At 45.5% G+C, this 21,858-nt stretch overlaps 1 protein-coding gene across 4 annotated transcripts in view; it reads right to left on the bottom strand.

The window, feature by feature from the left end:
* The window catches only part of MDGA1 (MAM domain containing glycosylphosphatidylinositol anchor 1), a 229,423-nt gene that overhangs the window by 109,686 nt on the left and 97,879 nt on the right, over positions 1-21,858 (bottom strand). For all 4 annotated transcript variants that reach the window (XR_015283587.1, XR_015283586.1, XR_002863611.2 and 1 more), the window contains exons 9-10: positions 16,003-16,272; positions 12,535-12,686 (exon numbers count right to left, since the gene is read on the bottom strand). Coding sequence is in view for 1 of the 4 variants with exons in the window: in XM_023924414.2 (XP_023780182.1) it covers positions 12,535-12,686; positions 16,003-16,272 (422 nt within the window). In the remaining 3 variants the exon portion in view is untranslated. The remainder of the gene's footprint in view (positions 1-12,534; positions 12,687-16,002; positions 16,273-21,858) is intronic.

Genomic DNA, 21,858 nt, shown 5'->3' on the forward strand with positions numbered 1-21,858 from the left:
GCGTCCGTGTGACTCATTTCACGCCCAGCAGCGACACTTCCCAGCATTGCAATTCACTCTTGATGCTCTCTCTTTACTTGTCCCACTTCTTCAATAACTTCCCAGTTCAGGGCACAAGCACTAGCTCTGCTTTCCAATATCTCCATTCAAATCCTCTCCACACATGCTCACTCTTTCACCCTTTTTTCTCAGCCTCATTCAAACTTCCCTGGCTGCTCCTTCCTGCAGCACAAAAGAGACAGGGGTGGCTGCCTGCATTCCCACTCCAGCCTCACTAACTGCAGATATGGACTGCAGGGACAGCTCTCAGCTCCATCCATAGCCTCTCCAGCCTCTCTGAAGGCAGAGGGGGCGGCAGATAAAGGCAGGCTGGTGTGGCACACCAGCCTCACACGCAGGCTCCATCCCTCTGGCAGACTCTTCCTTGCTCCCTGTGCATACCAGATAAATTCTGTCTCTGGCATGTGTGAAGGTGAGGTGACCTATGCTCCTCCACTCTCCCCCTCCTTTCTCATCTGTGAGTGTCAGGACTCTCTAGAGAGCAGACATCCACCAGACTAGGAGCTGTGGAGAGCCTGATGGTGCAGGAAGCACAGATATCTCAAAAAGGTCTGAAAAGAAGCATGGGGCAATAATCTGGACAAAATAATCTTCAACTGCCTGTGCAGCTGGTGGGCTGCACTTTTCAAGCAACCAGCAATCAAGGTGGTCTTCAAAGCTCAGTGCCAAGCTTCCCAGTTTCTCAGCACACATAGACATCCCTGTTTAGTAAGGTCCAGGGGCTAGGAGAAGGTGAGAGTAGGCAGAAGGGCACTCCTCTTTTGACAGGCAATACCACTCAGGGTGACACAGCCTCCCATTTGTACCATTTCAGCCTGTTTACACAGTCTTGTCTTCATTAGCTAGCTTTGTCCTAGAGTGCTGCAGACATCCTCTCTTACCAGATTTCCCCAGTGCCTGTGACTATGATGACCTCATCCCAACCAAGTCTACCTAATATACAGGTGCTCCCTTCCTAAGGGAATGTTGCTCACAAAGACCAGAAACAATCACACCACTGCTGTCATCATGATGGGACTGGCAGTGTCTGTGGTCTTAAATTAGTGGCAACCAGGAAAGATAGTCCCAAGATACTGAAAGGGGCTGAGCTTGTTAATGGCACTCGTAACAGCTCCTGAGATGAATATGGGGCTCAGCAATACCAAACCTCCTGCTACTTCATCAGGCAATCCCTGTCCTCAATTCCTTCCCCAACTGTGCCTCCAAAGATACAGCATATGTGGCAGAGAGGCCTCCAAGAGTTTAGAAGCCATGGACTTCTTAAAAAAAAATAAAATGGACATACAATTTCAGAATTTATGTGTGTTGGAGTTCATAATACTCGAGATTGAAAGCAAATTATCCACTTCTCCATTGCTGGAGAACGAGAGCTCAGCAGGTGAGTTCCACAGGTTAAAGTAACTTATTGGGAAAAGACAATGAAAAATGCTCAGAATCTGTTGTAGGGTCAGGAGGGAGGTGGGGGCAGGAAATTTTAGGGAACTGTCTTGGACATGAGTCACCAATATGTTCCACAATGCTGGAAAAATATGCCATAAATCTGACCCTTCCTTTCCCCTTCTTCCTATTCATTCTGACACACAGCAGTGGATTGATACTGTAATCCTTGATGTCACCTTGGCACCAGAGGGCAGAGCAGAGGAAGATGTCTTCGACATTCCTTTTGCCGTGAATTGGCTGCTTGATCTCTCCATTTTGTCAGAGGGATAAAAACCTTCTGCCCCCAGAGTACAGAGAAGGGCAAAGCATGGCTACAATCTAGGACACAGCAGGGCATATACACTCCTGGCTGACAGGGTCCAGTCCCCTGTCACCAGAAGGGCTGCCTCTGTTTATTAGTTTTATGTACTTAGCACATCTAATCTTAAAAGTGGTTTGTTCCCTTTAGGCCTGCTCCTCCCCCTGGACATCTGTTCTGGAGTCTGATCGTTGTAATGGTCTCATTTCCGGACTGAATTTATTCACATGCAGCTTGCACCCAGTTACTTTGTGCCAGTATAGTCCTTTGGCGCCAATGGCTCTTTTCCCTCGCTGTTGTTTGACCCCCTGATGTTTTACAGACAGCAATCTCACTACCTCTCAGCCTTTGTTTTGCTGGGCTAAGCAGGCTGAGCACTCTGTGACTGCTCTTGTAACACAGACTCACCTTCCAGGATTGACTCTACAAAGTTTTTCTACATGATCCCACTTGCTGGAGTTCAGTGCTCCAGCCCTGCATATAGGATGTAGTGCCATTTCTCCACCTTGCCCAGAAGTACCTCAAGTTTCATCTAGGCATACATTTGCCCTTTCTCACACCTGCATCTTATCAGCAGTTCCTTGAAGTCAACTCACTTGTGCACTGCACTCATTTTCCAAAGATGAGCTCCCAGCCTGCAGCATCATCTCCATCTATGCCTTTGTACCACTTCATTTCATCCTTCCAAAACCACTCAAATAGTTTTCCATCCTTCAGATCTTTTTTCCAATCCTTCCTAATTCTTCACCAAGGTGGCACTGTCTTCCAGACTGGTGACAGCTGCACAAAATTTCAATAGCACAATCCTAATAGGGGATTCTGAACTCTGGCTGGTATCAGGTGCAGGGAAGATGCCTGTCTACTCCAAAAAAACTATTTGGTTAAGTTTTGGGTAGTAAAGAAATTTGGCTTGGATATGAAGATAGTCATTGTGATGGTTCTTTACAATCTCTCATAAAATTTTCTCTGCCTGTCACATAGAATGAAAATATTTTCTTTGGTTAGTACTTAATGACCACCTTGGATGGAAATTATGTCAAGCATTAATCTCATCAACTAAAGGGCTAAGGTAAGTTTAAAGTAGGATTTATTTCATTTTCCTTGCTTGACAACCATTACTCCTAAGGGCTTTCCAGAACAAATAATCACATTGCAAGCACAAAGCTGGCCTTTCCCAGACAAGCACATTGGTGAACTGAAATTCATGCCTATGTTTTTCATCAGCCAAGCACACAGTTTCAGATCCTGGGAATAAGCACAGATGAATGACCAAGTCAAATCCATTATTCAGTCTAAATGAGGAATTTCTGAAAGCTTTCTGTACTGAACTGTCCTTTATCAGGAGGCCCAGTTTCTCAGCTGAAACATTCCCAACTCCAGAGAATCAACTGCAACCTTCAGTGCCTTCTGAGGACAGCTGTAGCCTTCAAGGCTGGGAGTCAGTATCTCTCTCTTCCTCCTGCACAGGCAATCAGCTGCCCATCCTCATTAGGTGCCAAAAGCAGCAGTTTATGGCTTCCTAGAGAAGCCAAATTGGTGCTGTCATGAATTACTGTAAGTGCTTGTTCCACACTCCTCAATAATGTCTTTCATTAGGATCTGATCAGAAAGCAATATGTGTTTTATTAGCGTATGTTCCCTGGTCTAGGGAAGAACAGACCTAGCCTTCACTCTGTCAGAGAGGCAGTCAAGTATAAGCCTTAACTGAGGTTCTCTTCTACTGTCTCACAGCCTTATTTTCAACCCTGAGGGCACATGCAGTCCTTCTGTTTCAGACTGGAAGCTCTCTACTCTTACTGCAAGTTCCTACCTGTACTCTTGACTGTGCACTGCAGAACCTGAGATCACCTCTCTGTCTACTGTATGGGCACGAGCTGGATAAGAGACAGTATCTCTCGTGTTCCTCTACATCCCCCTCTCAAAGAAAGCAATGGGTACAGACTCTTTTGAGCCTCACATCTGAAAACCAGCACTGTCTGGTGTCTTACTAGATCCAGCTTTATACTCATCCCTATATCAGTAAGCACAGTCTCCTCTTCCACCAATTTCCTTGCACTGGAAATCTGCTTGCAGCCAGATCCACACATGTGTCTATACACTGTGCTGTCAGCACTTCCAGCTCCAAGAAAAGAAAGCAATTTGGTTCTCCACAGCCCAAGCTGGCCCAGCTGCAGTTAGGTTGAGCTCTGAGCCACTTTGCCTATAATATGGGTGTAACTTCCAAGCAGGACATGCTCCACCAACAGGAGCTTCATTTCTCTGGCTCTCTACAGATCCTGGCAGAGCCCTCTGTTAGGGCACCTTCACCCTTGAAAACAGCTAATAAAGGATGGGGCTGATGCTTCCTGGTGCAGAAATAGACTTTTTGTGCAACTCTAGACTTTCTAGTCTTGTACCTGTAATGAAGGTATGTAGGCATCATTCCAGAGCCTCTAGGCTGTCTATATAAAAGAGGCAGGACAGGATATGCAGGGAGACCCATAAAGACCTTCACATTTCTCCATGCTGCCCGCTTCATTTCTTTATGATATACAGCCAAAACATCCATCTAGTGCCTTCTCCTTTCATTTGTGACTAGCTATGGGAGAGACTACATCTCTCTTCCAAACCCTTCCCCTTCACACACTCTTAACTTATCTCCAATGTGTTCTAGGAAGTGAGAGCAGGGGAAAAAAAGGAACAAAACCAAAAAAGAAACAAAGTTAAGAAGAGGTGGAATATAGGAAGGGGAGCAGGAAAAGGCACAAAGGTCCACAAAAAAATATGGTGAAGCAGTAGGAGGAACATGGACTGACTACCAAAAATAACAGATGAGCAGAATAAAAGGGGAAGCCACATCACAGCCTATCAACAGGGACTTTCAGAAAGACTCAATACTAGCATATACCCCTTGAAGCCACTAAAGGACTGTGGATAAGAGATGCACAAAAAGGAATTACTTTGATACCTGGCAAGCATTTTTTGTTCTGTACTCAGTTTGTAAAACACAAGCCAAGAGCCTTCTGGATATGGACAAGCACAGTGGTGTGAAAACAACATCTGTATCCTGCAAAGCTGCTATGAGGGGTCTATTGGTATGGGGAATCTGATTATCTCTTCTCTCACATTTTTCTTACCCAAAATGAACACTGAACAGTGGTGTTAGGAGCTAGAAATACATGAGATTTTCCTTCTAGTTGTGTTTTAAGATCATATGAGCCTTTCCAGCAAGATTATTTGAATTTTTCTTCTCAGCCACTGTAACTGTTCTGAACACAGCTAAAACCAGGATATCTGTTTGAATTATCCCCTTGTACTAGAAAAGCTAAATAATATCCTGCTTTCTCTCTTGCCCAGTCAAGTACTTGAACAGCATTAGGAGCAGTACTTATGAAAAGATAACGTTGAGACAAAATCTCTCTGCAACCACCTTATGGATGGCAAGACACATCGTAAGACTTTCAGCTACCCTCTTTTGGGCAGGTTACCTTACAACACTGTGCTTTGTGTGGGTAGCTAGAAAGAACTTGGTAACACACCAATGTTTTGGCTACTGCTAAGCAGAGTTCCCACAGCACCAGTGCTGTCCCTCCAACACTCTCCCCTCATCAGTAGGCTGGGGGTGGGCAAGATCCTGGGAGAGGACCTCATATCCAGGACTGCTGATTCAAATTTACCAAAGGGATATGAAAATATGACTGAGACATCTGTCTTCCAGAACAACTGCTACATGTATTGAAGACCTGCTTTCCACAAAGTGGCTGGACATTGCTTGCTGATGGGAAGTAGAGAATCAATCTTTCCTTTGCTTCTGCACATGGCCTTAGCTGTTGGTTATTAAACTGACTTTATCTTGACCCATGTGGTTTTCTAAATCTTCTAAATCTTAATCTTCTTTTCCCTCCCCCTATCCTGCTGAGGAAGGGAGAATGATAGAGCAGTTTGGTGACCAGCTGGCATCCACCCACAGTCAATCAGCTACATTTTACTTACTTTGGATAATCAACAAAGAGAAATGATACCTTCAGACTGAAGCACAGCTAATCAGACACTGCTCATACTACTAATTTTCCCAACTAACTGATTACAAATGATGTGTGGACTAGGGAAAACCAGCTCAGGAAAACCATGTATCATATTGAAGAGCAATTTGTGAATGCAAAAAGACAGAATTAATCAAACTAATTCAGTAGTTAAGCATCATTTGCTAAGCTCTCATGGGCAAAGGGAAGAAGTCCCAACAGTGGCACTGTAAACTACTAGACTACTGAAGGGGTAAACCTTATCCCATGGACACCGATCATTTCCACTGAAATCACACCTGACCCATCAGTGCTGGTCAGGCCTGTGCCAAGCTTCCCTGGCCACCCTTGTAGAAAACGCTCTGATCCTCTGGTTGACAGAGCCAGTAACAGCCATGGCCAGGCAGACATTTCCACCTGCAGTGAGCAATGGCCAGGGGAAAACTTCCTTCCCTTGTGCTGGTGGAGGCTCTCCTGTTGTTGACTTAGCCAACAGAGAGTTCAAACATGAAACATTGAAAAAGCTCCTTGTTTCCCCTACCAAATATTCAGCTATTCTGTGATCTTCCCTTATAAAAGAGGTGGAGAAGACCTTGTTCTAGCAGCAGAGAGCACAGCTGAGGTAAGATTCTGCTGTCTTCACTCCCTCATGCCCGTGGCAAAGTCACTGCTTCACCTCCAGGTCCTGCACAGCAATCTTACTAAGCTTCAAGGACTGCTTGTCTACTATTTGTTATTGATCAGCCAGCTCTCCTTCCACCAGCATGTAACTGACAATCAGTCCCAAACCCCTCCTCCTCTTGCAGCCTAGAAAGGCAGTGCCTCCTCTCCCCTCTCTTGCTTTCCCTGGCTTTGCTTCATGATGGCTGTTCAAACCATCCGCCTAGCACACCTCCCACGGGCACTGGCTTATTTCTGCATCCTTTTCCACCTCTTCCTAAGGGATGAATCCTGCCCAGCATCACATAAGCCACTAGCACAACTGAATGCAATTGTCTTGAGAGCACAGATATAATCTGCCTATTCTCAGTGCCTGAACAAAAGTTAAAATAATAAAAAAAAGAGCAACACTAGAGAGATAGGATAGTTAGAGCTAAAAAAAGACCTTTTTTCACTACAGGGGTTGGTTCTGTAGGTAGATGGAATTGTGTTGATTTGACATCCCATATGACAGCAGCCTCTGATCAAACATCAAACTGCCAGACAAGGTAGGCAAAAAAAGTAGAGAGGACTAGAAAAGCTTTCTGACACATGTGATTTATAAGCCATCCTGCAGCAGAAGGTCTGCTTTGAGATTCAGTGCTGGGCAAACACTGTGAAGGCAAGTCACTGGAGTCATGAGTCCTAACACCAGTGAGACAGGACCAGCAGAGCACATTTCAAGTGCAATGATGAATAGTAAAGGGGTATGGTTTGTCACTCCCCATGAGTATTTCAGTCTGCACAGCATCTCACATGCAGCCAAGGCCACCATGTGCTGCTTCACTCCCTTCTGGGTTGCAGCCAGCTAGGACTGTGATGCTCTAGGTAAAGGGACTCACATATCCCTGTTCCATGTGCCCTGTCTGTGTTCTACCCTGGACGTCAAACTGGCCTGTCCAATTAAGCACCCTGTCAACTGGAGGAGATTTTGGTGGATGTGGCACCACATTTCCTTTTTCCAGGTAACACCAGGCCAGTGCACCACAAACCACATTTTATCCCGAGAAGGATGGGTACCTCCCTAGTTCATAGGCTGAACTAAAGAGTTCAATTCTTTAAGCTTTTCATTTTTAAGTATGAAAACTAGGATAGCCCTGACTGCTTTCTAGTTAAGTCCTAAACCAGGCATCACCTCCTCAGCCACTGCAGCATTACCTAGTTGAAAACCCCACTGCAATACTAATGTGGGAATGCATAGTATGGGGCCAGTGGGGTCAGTGCACCAGAGAGCCTTGGGATAAAGGCTACAGACCCAGCCTGGTGTGCAGCGGTTGCCTTGGCAATGGCAGCATTGTGCTGTGGAGCCAGCAAAATGTCAGAGCCTTCGTAAAGCAGGTTCAGTCACCCCGAACTCTGCCTTGTGCAGAGCTGCCTCCTCAGCAAGCCTTTGGTGTCCCCCTACCCCCGCTCCGAGGTGCAGCCCCCAGGCAACCCCCAAGGTGCCAGCTGCTCATTTTCCGAGACTCTTTGCCTGAAGCCACGTTGCATGTGCAGAATCAAAGGAATTTTGTTCACCTCCAAGATACGCGGCTGGGCTGCTGCAAGAGGCACCACCTGCTCAAGTACATCACCTGTCTGCAAGCACAGCCTTTTCTAATCTGAGACCCAAAGGCATCCCCAAGCAAACGTTTACGGTACAGTGTGGGCAGGTGCACTGCCGTTCATCCTCCCTTTCGCCTAGTCCCACCCCTGCTCAGGGCATACAGGGAGAGACCTCGGAGGGGTGGCCGGGTCCCGGAGCCAATGAAGCCAAAGACAGGCAGCAGTAGATAGACACTGCCGAAGTGGGCTCAAAGGATAAAAAATAGAACTCAGAGGCAGAAATGAAGTGATACAGATCCACAGTCCGTGGACCTCGGCATAAAACTTGGCGCTGTGTTGGGATGGCCGTCGGTGGAGTTAACCTTCCACTCTAATCACAGTCATTGAATTACTGCTAACGCCCCTGTCCTATGTCTGTCCCAACAGCTCTGTTATCTGTCACCTCCCCTCATGGTATGCAGGCTCCCTACTGCAGCAGCTCTCATTAATGCTGCTCTGGCTGGCTGATGAGGCAAGAGGCAGCCGGCTCCCATGCCCAGATGAGTTTTGTAGACAGCAGGAAATATTTATCCAACATGGAGAGGATGAAAGTGCAAACAAAGAAAGACCATACAATTACTCAGGCATTGCACAGGGGCAGTCTCATTAAAGATGGTATTTCTGACAGGAATTAATCTGAAGTGACAACACAGGGAGCTAATTTAGCAAATGGGTCTGGGGCCTGGCCCACTGCAAATTTCAGAGGTCTGTCTGGCAGGTAGGCTCAGCCTGCTCTGAGGAGGGGAAAGCCAGGAATATGTAAAGCTGTTCTGGCCCGAGCCTTTGTATGAGAAAGTATAGAGGAAGACAGCAGCCTCAGCTCACCTTGAGGGGAACAGTGAAGATTAAACTTTCCTACCACACCAAGAGCTTCTCCTTCCTCTTTCTCTTGTAGCCTCAGGTCACGGATGGGTTCCAGCTCATTAAGTGCACAGTTATTCTGCCACTATCCCCCCATAACTATAACTACCATCCCAACTTAGATCTTTCCTCCATGATGCAACCTGCTTGCAGTATTAGATGGCTTTTCATTTCTCTTTAATGCTAGAGCAGAGCCCTGGGATGGGTATAAAGTAGAGAGAAACAAGCAACTTAAAAGGCTTTTTATTTTTTAAGCAAAGATCTGGTTTGGGGAGGCTGTTTTGAATCCCCAGGCAATGAAAATAATTTTCAGTTGGAATGCATTATTTCAGTGCCTTTTCTACAATGCAAGAATACATGGAAGAAAAGAAAGTTGAGAAAACAAATAGCCCAAAAGCCTTGTGGCATCTGCCCACAACCAAACCACCCAAGGCTGTGACCTCATTGAGGTCACTGGCCAAGGTGAAGTAAGGTGGTTGGCATTTGGATCAGATGCCTTACAGCAAGAAAGGAAAAACCTTCCAAGCTGTCAGGACAGATGGCTGTGAGGCCCCTGCTGCTCTTCATTGGGCACATTTTCCCCTCTGAATTGTCACTCAGCAATGCCACTGCCTAAGCCCACCTGAACAATACCCTCCTGAAAATTACAGCCTCTTTCCTGAGACATAAAGTAGAGGCTTCAAGAGAAGCTTGCTCCAAGTTGCTATCATATGTGCTTTCCTGGGTCAGTGGCTCCAAGCTGTCAAGCTGCTTATATGGTTTTAATCAAAAGTTAATTCTTATTCTACTGGAACTGGTGCGTCTGTTGTGCTGCTCAGCCTGCTCTGGAAGGCTAGGAACAATCAGGTCTGGTGGAAGTACATCTGCCTATCTTCCCAGGAGCCCCCACACATTGCTTAGGAAACCAAATTCCCCTGGACTGCTCGCAATGCCCCCAGTAATGCCCTAGGAAGCTGCTGAACAGGAAGAATTGGAGGAGGCACAGTGCCAGCCAGTTAATAAGTAGCACTCTGCTTTTACCCAGCCCAACATTCAGCAGCTGCAGCAAGCAAATTTAATTCAAATGTTCCCAGATGCCTTGCAAAGCATCCTGCTACTTGGGGATCTTCACATTACATATGTCAATAGCTCCTTGAGCAAACCAGGGAGTGGGGAATGAAAAAGAGCAAACTAAATTGCAACCAGTGGGCATGCCCACTGGTTGCCTTTTGGATTTCAGCAAGAGTTAATTCTCCTCCTTCCATCCCTTCTTCCCCCTGACAGCCCCTCACCAACCCAAGACTGCAGGCTGCCACATTCATTCATTCTTAAGGTGCTGAAGAGCCCCTGCCATGACCACTGAGGCTTCAGAGCTCCCAGGGCTGGGGGAGAAGGTGAGTTGGCTGGGTAGGCTTCCACCAGTTTGATGTTGGCAATAAATCAGTTGTGTCTGGCTGTGTGCAAGGCCTGTTTCACCTAAGGAGAATATTCCACTTCAATCCAAGCTCTCTAGGAGGATTTTTGTGCCACCACAGCCAGTGCCTGGAAAGCCAGTCTATCCAGTGAGGAGTGTGCGCAGGCAAGCAGCAGCTCCATGCTCAGGCAGACAAATACTCTTTCTTAAGAGCTCTCCAGCCAGTAACACTTTAAGGCTTTTGAGCTTTTCAGTTATATTCACTATGTTTTGCAGTCCAGTGATGGAACAGAAGGATGGACAGCTTAGTCCAGGTGCCCCAGCACAGAGAAGAAGGCGCAATAAAGCAGCAGAATTTGCAGGATATGAGAGAAGGTAATGGAGGATGGGAAGGAGTGAAAGGTGAGAAAGGCTTATTGGAGCCCATGTGAGATGTCACAGTGAAAACAATGGGAAGGCAGTACATTAACAGAGGGAAGCAGCAGGCTGGATGTGAGAGGGGATGTTATCCTCTGGGACAAGGAAATTGCAAGGGCTCCATAAGACCTCAATATGACTCATAGAAGTGGAGACCTCACCAGAAATGCAAGTGTTTTCGTTGGAGAAAAGCTAGGAGGAGGCAGTACCATGAAAACTTTTTCCAATGTGTCTTAGTTTCAGCTAGGACAGGGTTCATTTTTTACAGCAGTGTCACAGGAAAGTGTTTCCTTCTCGTGCTTGACACAAGTGGGAACAAAGCTTTCCTCTCTCTTCCCCTCTCTGTCTTTCCTTATTCAGTCCCAGACAACCATGATGACACCTGTAGCTATTTCCAAGAGCCCTCCCATACATATAACTGGGTACAGCAAGGCCTCGGTGTCATGCTCCTCTAAAATACAGCACTCAGTAGTCTCAACTATGTTGTAATACTGCAAAATATTAACAGCAATAACCAATGGGGTATGAACTAAACTGTGTGTGTGTGTTTAAATTTGCATGGCACTCGTCTCCCTTCATGTTGTAACTTAAAGCCGAAAAGTGACTTTCCCTTTTCTTGATCCCTTTTAATAGGAGCTCAATGAAGGCTAAAACCAAGATTACTTTTAGACACTGTGCAAAAAGGGAAAAAACCTCAACTTACTGGAGAAGGATAAAACCCACAAATTTGTTCATTGAGTTGCAGTGCTGATAATAGCGAAACTTGGCTCAGAGGGAAGATCTACTATGACAAACTGCCTTCATTATTAGAGGCTCCCCCGGGTCCTGTATTATTATTAAGAACTGACAACATGCTCCATGCAGTGTGAGTAACAAACAAAGGCTGTCCCACCCCAGAGAGCTCACAATCAAACAGGGACATAAAACTGGAGCCCACTGTGCAGAACTAGAGGGAAGAGACACTTGAATCTTTTTAATTATTTTGTTTTCTATCTACAGTAAACAAAATTTTCCTTGCAAAATGCATTTGCTTCCCAGCTCCTACTGAGTGGCATGAACCACCAATTTTACGTGTCCCCATTTTTAAAAAATATTGAATGCAGGCACTTTGCTGAGCATAGATGAAAGCACCTGGCAATGCTGCTAAGATAATGGGTTTTAAAAACATCAAACTCTTTTCCCTAACCTTCTCCAACCAGTGATGTCTTCAGATTTCACTCAGTTCTCTCCACCAGCTCCCAACCCCCAGTATGATTTCCCCTCAAACTCAGAAACCTTGAAACCCACTTCTCTTCCCCTGCAGAGTTCATATAGTCCAAATAGCTTAGTTAGTGCAACAGGATGAAAGCCCTTCTGCAACACAAACAGCCATTGACTTTTCCCTGCAGTTTCTGCCTGGAGAGCTCTTCAGCTTATTCCTTTTTTTCCATGCAAGTGAGGAGGATGGAATTCCACTCATTTGAATCTTTGGCCTACAAAATCTACACCACCAACTAATGACTATAAGGCATTGTTCCCACTAAAACCTCATTCAAAACACTGAGCATGAACAGCGCAATGGGGGCTGCAGAGCTTTGAAAGACCTTGACTGTATCCAACCCCAGAGGTAAAAATGAACACCAAGCTGAGCACTTGGCCTGTCTCTTCCATTCAGTGGGGAAGGTGCAAGACCATCAGAATCTGCCAATATCATCACTTTCAACTCTTAATCAGAGAGGAAATGTTGATGTAATTGCCTCCTGATAGGCCACATGCTGGGGCTCCAGGAAAGCAGACCTTACCTGACGGACTTCCAGTCGGTACTTGAGGATGGGATCCACAGCATCAGGCTCCTTCTGGGTCCACTGCAAGACGTAAGAATAGTTCTTGGACTGCTTCTCGCTCAAGGTGGGGTTGGGAGTGTCATAGTAAAACTCTGGGCTATAGGCTTTTGCTGGAGGGGAAAAAAAAAGAAAAAAAAAAAAGAGGAAGGAGAGTAAAAGAGTGGGATCAAGTGGAACAAAAATTACAAAGAGACATGGTGAGAGTGGAAGAGCTCCACTCACCCAGCTTATAGACCTGCCTCTAACACAATGGACATATTTTCTGTTGCACTAATGTGCCACTATTTTCTGTGAATCACTACTGCTTTCACAGCCTAAACTGTTGGGAGGATTAGCAGCCCTGCAACACCAGTGGGACATGACCAGCACCTGAGAAGGTGGGAACAACTTCAGTTCTCCAGCTGGAACCAGCTCTAATATTTTCTCTCTTCCTTTGTAGTTCAGACTGAAGTAACAGCTTTAAACTGGCATTTCTCCCATTTCATCTGCTGATTTACAGAGACTCCTGCTAACAAACCCTGAGGAAAGATCATTTGGCCAGTAGGTCATACGAAAAGTGTTATTTATCACACAGAGACCATGGCATTAAAAAGGAGACCTTGCTCCTATTGCATCTCCCCTGCCTTGACAACACAGTGCTCCAGCCTCTTTGTAACAGAACAGTCAACTCGGCAGCAAAGAGGACACTGACCTCAGCCTGGGTAAAAGCAGCAGGAGCTTTGGCAGGGGCAGAGATGTCTTTTTTAAACTCATGTCTCTTCTCAAAAATGAAGTGCAGCAGGAGAAGGGAAACACAGAAGGGAAGACGTACCAGAGAGAAAATGAGCAGTTCAAAGAAGAAGGGACTTCCTGTCATTTCCCCAGCAGTTTCTGTCCTGAATCATTACCAAACAGAATTTGAAGGTGCCTGTCATGCCCAGCAGCTGGTGGACTAATGCATAAGGGAGCACAGGCACCTGAAGTCTTAGCCACAACTGTTTTTGCCCTATTATGGGTGAAATTATGATCATTTCACCCAGAGAACTTCAATTTTTGGCAGGTCCTGTCCTGAGCCAGGCAGGAGCTGGATCTGAATGAAAGCTCAGGTGTCTGGGTTCAGGTCCAGTCTGAACCAGAAGAGACCAGAAAGATGCCTGGGCAGCAAGGGATGCTGGAGAGCAGAACAGGAAAAAACATCATTTCCCTTGGTCATCTGCTCCACCTTTCCACTTAAATTACAGGCCCTGCCATTCTGCATGGTTGTAATTAGGCTTGACAGGATTCAGTGTTTATTTTTTATGAACTCAGATGTATAATATTGATATTTATTTCCAAGTCCTTTTTCTCTTATTATTTTTATTGACTTGAATTTTTGTGCAAGCAAGAAGTTCAGAACCACCTCAGAGACTAACTGCTGCTTATTCAACTTGTATTGACTATGGAAATCAAGCTTTATAATGGATTTCGAAATAAAATCAGAACTGATGATAATCATCACCTTGCATGATATTAATTGACTCCAAGATGGAAATAGAAGCTAGAAAAAAAGCACTTTTTAATAGAAATGCTGCATATCAAAATACTTTCAGAACTTCCTTCTGCAACCTTTTACTACTGCTGGAAAGTTTTGTCTTTTGGTTACAGCTGGTGGGAAGAGCTGAAGATTATCCACATCTCTCTTTCAAGCTCTTCTGTGCTTGTGGCTATTGAGGGAACAGATGATGAACATTATGGGCTGCCCTGATAACTTCCTCAAGAGGAATGGGTTGGATGTTTCACTATCCTTCCAAAACATCTTGGAAAGCTAATCACTAATCCATAGAAGAAAATAATCCCATCCTGGTCAGATATAAGTACTCTATTTTCAGCACATCTGAACATCCCACAGTCAAAAATGACCCACTTTCTGTCACATAGGAAGGTCTATGTTTTTGGGTTTTTTTCCACAGAAACAAAAACAAAAAGAGACTATGCTATTTTCTTTGCTCAAATAAGAAGGTTGTGGCTGATGTGAATTAAAACTCCAGCAATGCTGAGTGCAAGTAGAGCAGTCTAGTCACTGGAGTCTTTTTCAGGTTGTTCTACAGGCTCAGAAGGTCTAATTCATTTGTAACTTTCCAGGACATGGGCAGAGATGTCCGGAGTTGAACAGCTACCATCAGATACCAATGTCTTGGAAAAGGAGAAGGGATGCAAGAAAAATAAAGTGTTACTGCTTTCCTGATCAGTGATCTCTAGGAATGAAACCTGATTTCTGCTGGTGGGATCTTATCTCAGGCACAGCATGGCACATCTGGTGCCAATATGTATTTGTTGCTGCCACCAAGAGAAATTCCTGGGAGCATTCTAGGCTTGACAGGGATGCAGTTTTCTGTGATGGCTCATAAAGGAATATGGTTTGCTATCACTTAGTGATGTGAGAGTTACAAGCATATGAGAAAGGTAGAGAGGGCCAAAGCTCTCAAGCAAAATTTGCTGTTAGACAAAGGCTGGGAAATCTTAAGGGGTGAGAGCAAGGTCCTGAAAAGGGACCCAAATAGTAAAAGTAGTTTGGGTTCTCCCATTTCTCTAAGCATCCCAGAGTTACGGCATACCTGAGCTTTCCCAAACCCTAAGAAAGACTTGCTTCAAAATCAGGCCTCTCTGGATGTTACTCATTCTCATTTTTTCAACCCAGACTTGAAAAGTATTATAAATTGGCCTTGGAGTCAAACCCTAGTATTTGGACTGAATTTATTGCTTATTAAGGCAACTTGATGGGAGAGCTTTTCTAGAAAATTGTGCCGAAGTCTGTTCTGAGGTCATGGGAATAGCAGATTTAATGATCAGCTTGAGAGGCCAGGTCAGCCGTGTAGTTTTAGATGCTATAAGTCTTCCATCCCTCTTTGCAGTTGCAGGTGCTGGAGAGGAGTCCTGTTACAGTTGATGATGAATTTAAAGAAAACTGTGAGCAGCAAACCCGCTGTGTACTAGTGTCCATTCCCAGCTCATGTTTTTTCTAGAAAGCACTGTGAGATGCAGATAGACAGGAGGCACAAGGAAGGCACAGGAATACAAAATACAGTTTTTGTTTCTTTCTTTGTTTGGTTTTAAAGAGGAAATCAGATGGTTTGGAGCCTGTTGGAGGGATTTACAGGACTTCCCCTTGGTCAATACTTATCAATGAAACAGGTTGTTCAAGCTTGAAAGCTGATGGCAGGGTTTAAGTCCTCTAAGTGGTCGAACACTGCTAAAATGTAACCGTGGCTAGCACTTAGCTGCTCCGGGTCCATCTACCTGAATGACGGAAATAGACCTCCCTGCTGGCTTATGGAAAATCATTCCTCTTGAACAGAATGCTGGGCACAGATGAATCAATAGAGGCACTGTACTGGCACCAGTTTATGAGAAGCAAGCTTCCCATGACCCTATTCAACAGCTTTCTCTGAAGTGCATTCTTTGACTTACCAGACACCTGGAAGAGGCAGGCAGAGACCCCCACGTCATTGGAAATGCTGCACTCGTAGCTCCCACTGGTCTCCCAGCTAACGCTGTCCACTTTGAGCTCTGAGTAGTCCTGTTGCTCTGCCAGGGGCTGTGCCAGGAGGCTGCCGTTGAAGCGCCAGACGGAGGTGGCCACCTTCATAGGGCTGCCCTTGAGCATGGTGCAGCGCAGGGTGACACTGTGCCCCATGCCCTGCCGTATGTCCTGGAAGGCTGGCTCCACCACGGGGGGGACTGGAGACCCAACAGAGCAAGAGAGGGATGCCATCAGGGAACAGCTGCCTCACCCAGCACAGTCACCCAACCACCTTTGACAGGTCCCTATGATTTCCAAGGGGTTGAAGCCAGGATCATCAGACCAAAAACAACAGTTATCTGACATTCCCCTCTGACTGGGCTAGGGCCACATTCTACCTCCCTCCCACTTATGAGGTAGGAGTAACCTTCAGCAAATACTCATCCCACACTGCTTAGAGCACTGCTTAGAGGAGCTACCAAGCTCTGCTCTCTCATTTGAGAAGTGCAACGCCAGCAGCTGTATCATAATTTGGATTCAATCCTCAGATTTAATCAGGATGACTAGTCTTCTTATACAGCATAAAATGCACTCCCTGAGCAGGCAGGTAAGTTCCCAAGCAGTTATTTCTTCTTGTCAATGTTCGGCAGGGTTATCAAGGACACTGTGTTCAGATGGAGGGATCTGCACTGGCTCTCCCCACAGACCTTAAGGGCCTTTCCCAAATACATCAATACAACACATCATGGACTGGCTACAGGGATTCTGGGTCCTATTTTTGTCTCTGGCAACAATTCCCTGATGTTGGAAGGTAAGTCACATCTCTGCCAGTAGTGTGAGAATGGGAGTGGTTAAAATGTGTTCACCTCCTCATCAAAGGGAGACCACTATGTCTTTTGCACTTCTTTAGCACTTGTAAAAATTTATAGGAACTTCATGATTTGGGCATGGTTGACGCACAGCAAGGAGAAGGTTGGATTGGTACTGTTTGGGTTATTCCTTATTTAATGCAATGAGAGAGGACTTAAATCTCCACTGTCTCAAATAAACATATTTTACTTGCAATAGACTCTGAATTAAAACATTACAGTGTGGGGATAACCAGAAGATCTCCATCTAAAATGAGAAAAGCTTCCTGAACACAAAACAGCTATTAGCCTGAATGTAAAAGAGGGAGAACTGATTTACAGCAGCTTCACAATCGCAACTGACCTTCTCCAGGTTCAAAGCAAGCGCTCTTCTATAGATACCTTCTATGCCCTACAGATCAACAAAGCACCTGCCTCCTCTAAAGAGTTGTCAAGCACAGCCAGGACTAAAAATCTGCAACACCCAGCATTTGCAGCGCCACAGACACAGGTCCACCAACAACCATGGGTCACTCAGCATTCCCTGCTGCCCTGAACAGAGCTATGCTGCAGAGGGCTCCAGCACACCAGTCTCCTTCCATATCCTGACCCCAGCAAGACCCAACAGCTCTGTGACACTAGTGACAGCTCTATAACAGATGAAGGTGGTGCATGCACTATCCCACAGGCAGGCATACAGTGTCCCATCTCCAGGGGGCACAAAGGCATCTGTGGGTATCCTGTGTACAATCATCCCCTCCACCTGGCAGTCTTTGTTTGACGTGGCTGATTGTTTTCAAGGTACCTTATTATCACTCTAAGTCTCTGGGCCCTTTGCTGAACTCAGGTGGTTTAAACACAGCCCTTGCCTGAGCTGGGTGCTGTGCTGAGTGGCACGGTCAGCTCATTACAGATACCTTTCCTGGGGATGTGTCTTTGCGAGTACTTCAAGTGCTGACTTGCCTTTTGCTCACACATCTCCCACCTCACAGTGAGAATAATGTGAGAAGTTGTTTGATTAGACCTAGTGCCATGCATGCGTCATCTCCATCCCTAGCTGCTATCCCATTTCTTCAGTCACATCTGATTTGTAATTGAAGCTGCTGGGGTCTCACATTATAATCTAGGCCAGCTGGTGATATAGGGAAAAGAAAGAGAAGACATGGAGAGAAGAAAGAAGGCTTGAAAAAATGGTACAGCCACTTCAGATATACTTAGAGCAGTCTGTCTCCTGAGGAAGAGAGAGAAGAGCGGGAAAGCAACTGCATCTAGTTGTGACTAGTATGGGGTTGGGACATAGGAAAAGGTCTGAAACTGGACAAAATGCAACCTGCAAGGACATGTTCTGCAAGGAAAGTGCCATCCTGGGCTTCACTTGCGGGAGTGTCTGGGGCTGGTAAGGGATCACAATGGAATGGGGCTTGGATGCTCCAGAGGCTTCCATAGGTCACTGGAACAGCAGGGCAGCCAAGGATGCAGAAGATCTTCTTCAGCCGGAAAATGGAACTTACTTGATTTTCACTGGGACAGGTTCCGGGATTATATTATCATCTTGCGAAGAGAATGTCTGAAACTATCTATCAATTAAAAATAGATTAAATTTTTTCCTCTTGTTTCTTGCACTAGGAAACTCTCAACGAGCATTAACTCTGCGTATAGTCCTGTGTTGGGGAAGGTGAAACAGGGAAACCTTATGAATGTGATTGTTTGGCACTAGATTGTGAAAATATGAAGGCTAGAATCAAAGTAGAAATGAAAGCCTGCTTTGAGTTATAGGATACTGAGTACTGGTTAACCAAAGAACAATAGCCTAGCCAGCTAGAGGAGAATCCCTGTTGATAAAACAATGTCCTTCTGCTGATAAGAAGAGTCCAAAAGTAAAGAAGCAAGGAAAGAACTTGTAAAGCTCTGTAGAGTATAAAATGCAACACTGTATGTTAATATAGGGAAGCCCATAGGTTGTATGTAAATTCTTTAGTGGGTGTGTCTCTTGGTGATTGGTTTCTGGTAATTAGAATATTCACGATAGAAAAAGATATATTGGATTGTAACAAGAACTTCGCTCTTTTTACTCTTTACTCTTTACTCTTACCTCTTGCCTCTTGCCTCTTTACTCTTCTCTCTTCCCTCCTCCCTTTACCCCTCTCCCCTCTCCCCCCTCTTAACTCTCAGCCCCCTCTCCCTGTTCCTACCCCTCTCGCCTTCCCTGCTCTTTCCCTCTGTTGCTCTCTTACTCCCTCCCTCTCCCTTCCAACCTCACCTTCCCTGCTCTACCTGGTCTCTCTCCCCTCCCCCGGACCACGTGGACGCCAAGGCTGGTGGCGGACATGGGTCTCCCCTCCTTTTACTCTTATAATAAATCGCTTATACTTGAACAGCTTGACCCTGGAGAAGTCTCTCACCGCGAGCGAGTGTTTTTGCATCTCCAATAGTCCTGGAGCTCCTGGTTTTCTGGAGAGAGAGCTGAAGCAGGTTATCCCATCACTACAAAGTAAAGAGAACTACACCATGGGTCAGTTATTCCCTAAGATTCCAAATGGATATGGTGTCATGGAGTTACTTTACCTTTAAGGGAGTTGGAGTTGCTGGGAAGTGCTTGGAGTCTTTTCTCCTGACCAATTATCGGTCATTGCTGGGAATTGACAGCAGTTTAGGCCATTGAAAAGTGGGATCAACTTGTGAACCCTACCTTAAAATGTAAAAGCAGAGCTCTCTGGGTTCTCTTTGTTTCCTGGCTGTGAAGGGTGGTGGAGCTCCAGGCCTCCCGTCCCTGCCCAGGCCATGCGGCCGGGCGGGGATGGGGCCGGGCCTGCCCCGTCTCCCGGCCGGGAGATGGGGGGGGGGCCTGGGGAAGGTTTTCCTCGGGCCCGGGCCGGGCCGAGCCGATCTCTGGCTCGGCTGCAGGTTTTGCTGTAACTACATTCACTAGAAACTGCCCAGTGAAGAAAGAGAGAGGCCCTGGACTTGCAGAGGGCTGGAGCAGCGACTACACTCTCCAGAGCAGCCATGAGGAACTTCCCATCGCAGACGGCTCCAGCTCCTGTTCGGCAGAGATCTCCAAACCATCTACAAAAGCCTGGGCAAGATGTTAACTCTTTCATTACCCAGATGAGACTTGCGGATTAATCTTTTTATCCAGAGAGAGAGAGAGAGAGATCAACATGAAAAGAGACTTTATAAACTACCAGTGACAGGAAAGAAAAGAAGCTTCAAAGAAGGTAGAGAATTAAGAAGATGCTTTAATTAAGCTGAAATATCTCCCTGTTAAAACTATGGAGATGGACAATGAAGTCCTGAAAAGAACTCCTTTAATTCATGATATAGGATCTAGAGAAGAATAGTGTTCAAAGTGTAAATTTGAGTAAAGAGTAATTATAGTATAGTGAAGTACTGGGAGATTAAAAGCCTTGAGAGGCCATGAGAAAACTGTTGAGAGATTTGAAGCCCTGAGAGGCCATGAGAAAACTGTTTTCTGGTGAAGCTCACAGAAACAGATGAAGAAGACTTTTTTTGCCTTTGAATAACTTATCCTTAAAAATGCTATCTCTAGACGCATGGCCCATACACACTTCAGAGTGATGTGAGAATGGGAGGAGTGAACTCTAATAATAGCAGCTCTGGACAGCTAACATTAGGGCAATAGAAAACTATAACAAAAAATAGTTTTCTTGTGAGAAACTCCATAAATTAACAGGAAGAAACTTCTGTTTCTCTATAAAGATTGGTAAAAAGACTAGCAAGAATTGGGACTGTTTTAACCATCAGAGTTCCAGAGTTTTTGTCTCTGTTGTCATGTGTACAAGGGAATAGTGAGTAGATAGGGGATGGAAAGGTTTTTCTGGAAGTTTATTCTGGTGTTCTTATTACTGTGGTTTGTCAATAAACTTTCTTTTTCCCCTTTTAAGTTGTATGCCTGTTTTGCTCTTATTCTAATCCATATCTCACAGCAAGAAGTAAGTAATTTTCTTAGTTAGTGGTTTAAAACCACGACATATGGAAACAAAGGAAGGTCAACAGCAATTACAGAGCCATACATCAGCTCTGGCCTCCAATGACTACTGGGGAGTTCACACTTGTTCAAGGAGGTTATACACAAAAGGCAGACTCACCACAAAAGCAGGGACTCAGTCCATAAAATCTCACTGCTAACAACACAGCCTTTTCTCTTTCTTTTTCCCTGTCTTAAAGGCAAAAAGAAACTTGTTTAAATGAGCTGGTGCTCCTACTCCCCAGAACTAGGAACTGAACAGCTCCAGTACACCTGAGATGGGGGCTATCTTGGAGGAGAGACCTGTGGTATGAGCCCTTCACAGACACCTTTAGGGAGCTGCAGCAAGGATAATGATTTTCAAGGTGCCTCTTATACTCACAGAGGAGCAGCATCTCTGAGGGCTATAAGGAAGTTGTATTTGACTATTCTGGCTTACTAAGCTGTTAAGATGCTCTTAAAGTTTTTAGCCCAGTTCCAAAGGTGAGTCCTCATCCAGAGGCTCCTCAAACACCTTTCTCTATCTCCCTTGAAATCCAGCACCTGTATCAGAAATGCTCTTTTAAGCAGCTTCCATGTTGCAGGCAGAAAGTTGCTATGCTTCCAGAAGGTAAAAAAACCTCTGGGAGCATAGAGAGCTTCAGGATCCCCTGGCAAGAAACACAATAAACAAATACAATTACTGTTCTCTTTCAGCACACAGCTTAACTCTAGAAGAGCTCACTGGCAAGAGCAGTGATGAAAGTGGTAAAGAGGCGATATTGAAGCCAGGGTCCTCCACCAACTTTGTTAAGATACGACTGCTGAGAAACACAAGGCAGGGGAGTCTGCCTTTGCAGCAAAATTAGCTAGTCAGGAGCAATTCCAATCAGCCAAACACAGGCAACTTACTCCATTGTGCCAGGCACCCTAAAGCAAAGCTGGGCTACAGTCAGCTCCTTGCTGTGAGCCAGAGCAGATGCTCTGCA

This window comes from Cyanistes caeruleus, chromosome 2 (genome assembly GCF_971803275.1).
Source record: "Cyanistes caeruleus chromosome 2, bCyaCae1.hap1.1, whole genome shotgun sequence".
NCBI classification, from domain to species: Eukaryota; Metazoa; Chordata; class Aves; order Passeriformes; family Paridae; genus Cyanistes; species Cyanistes caeruleus.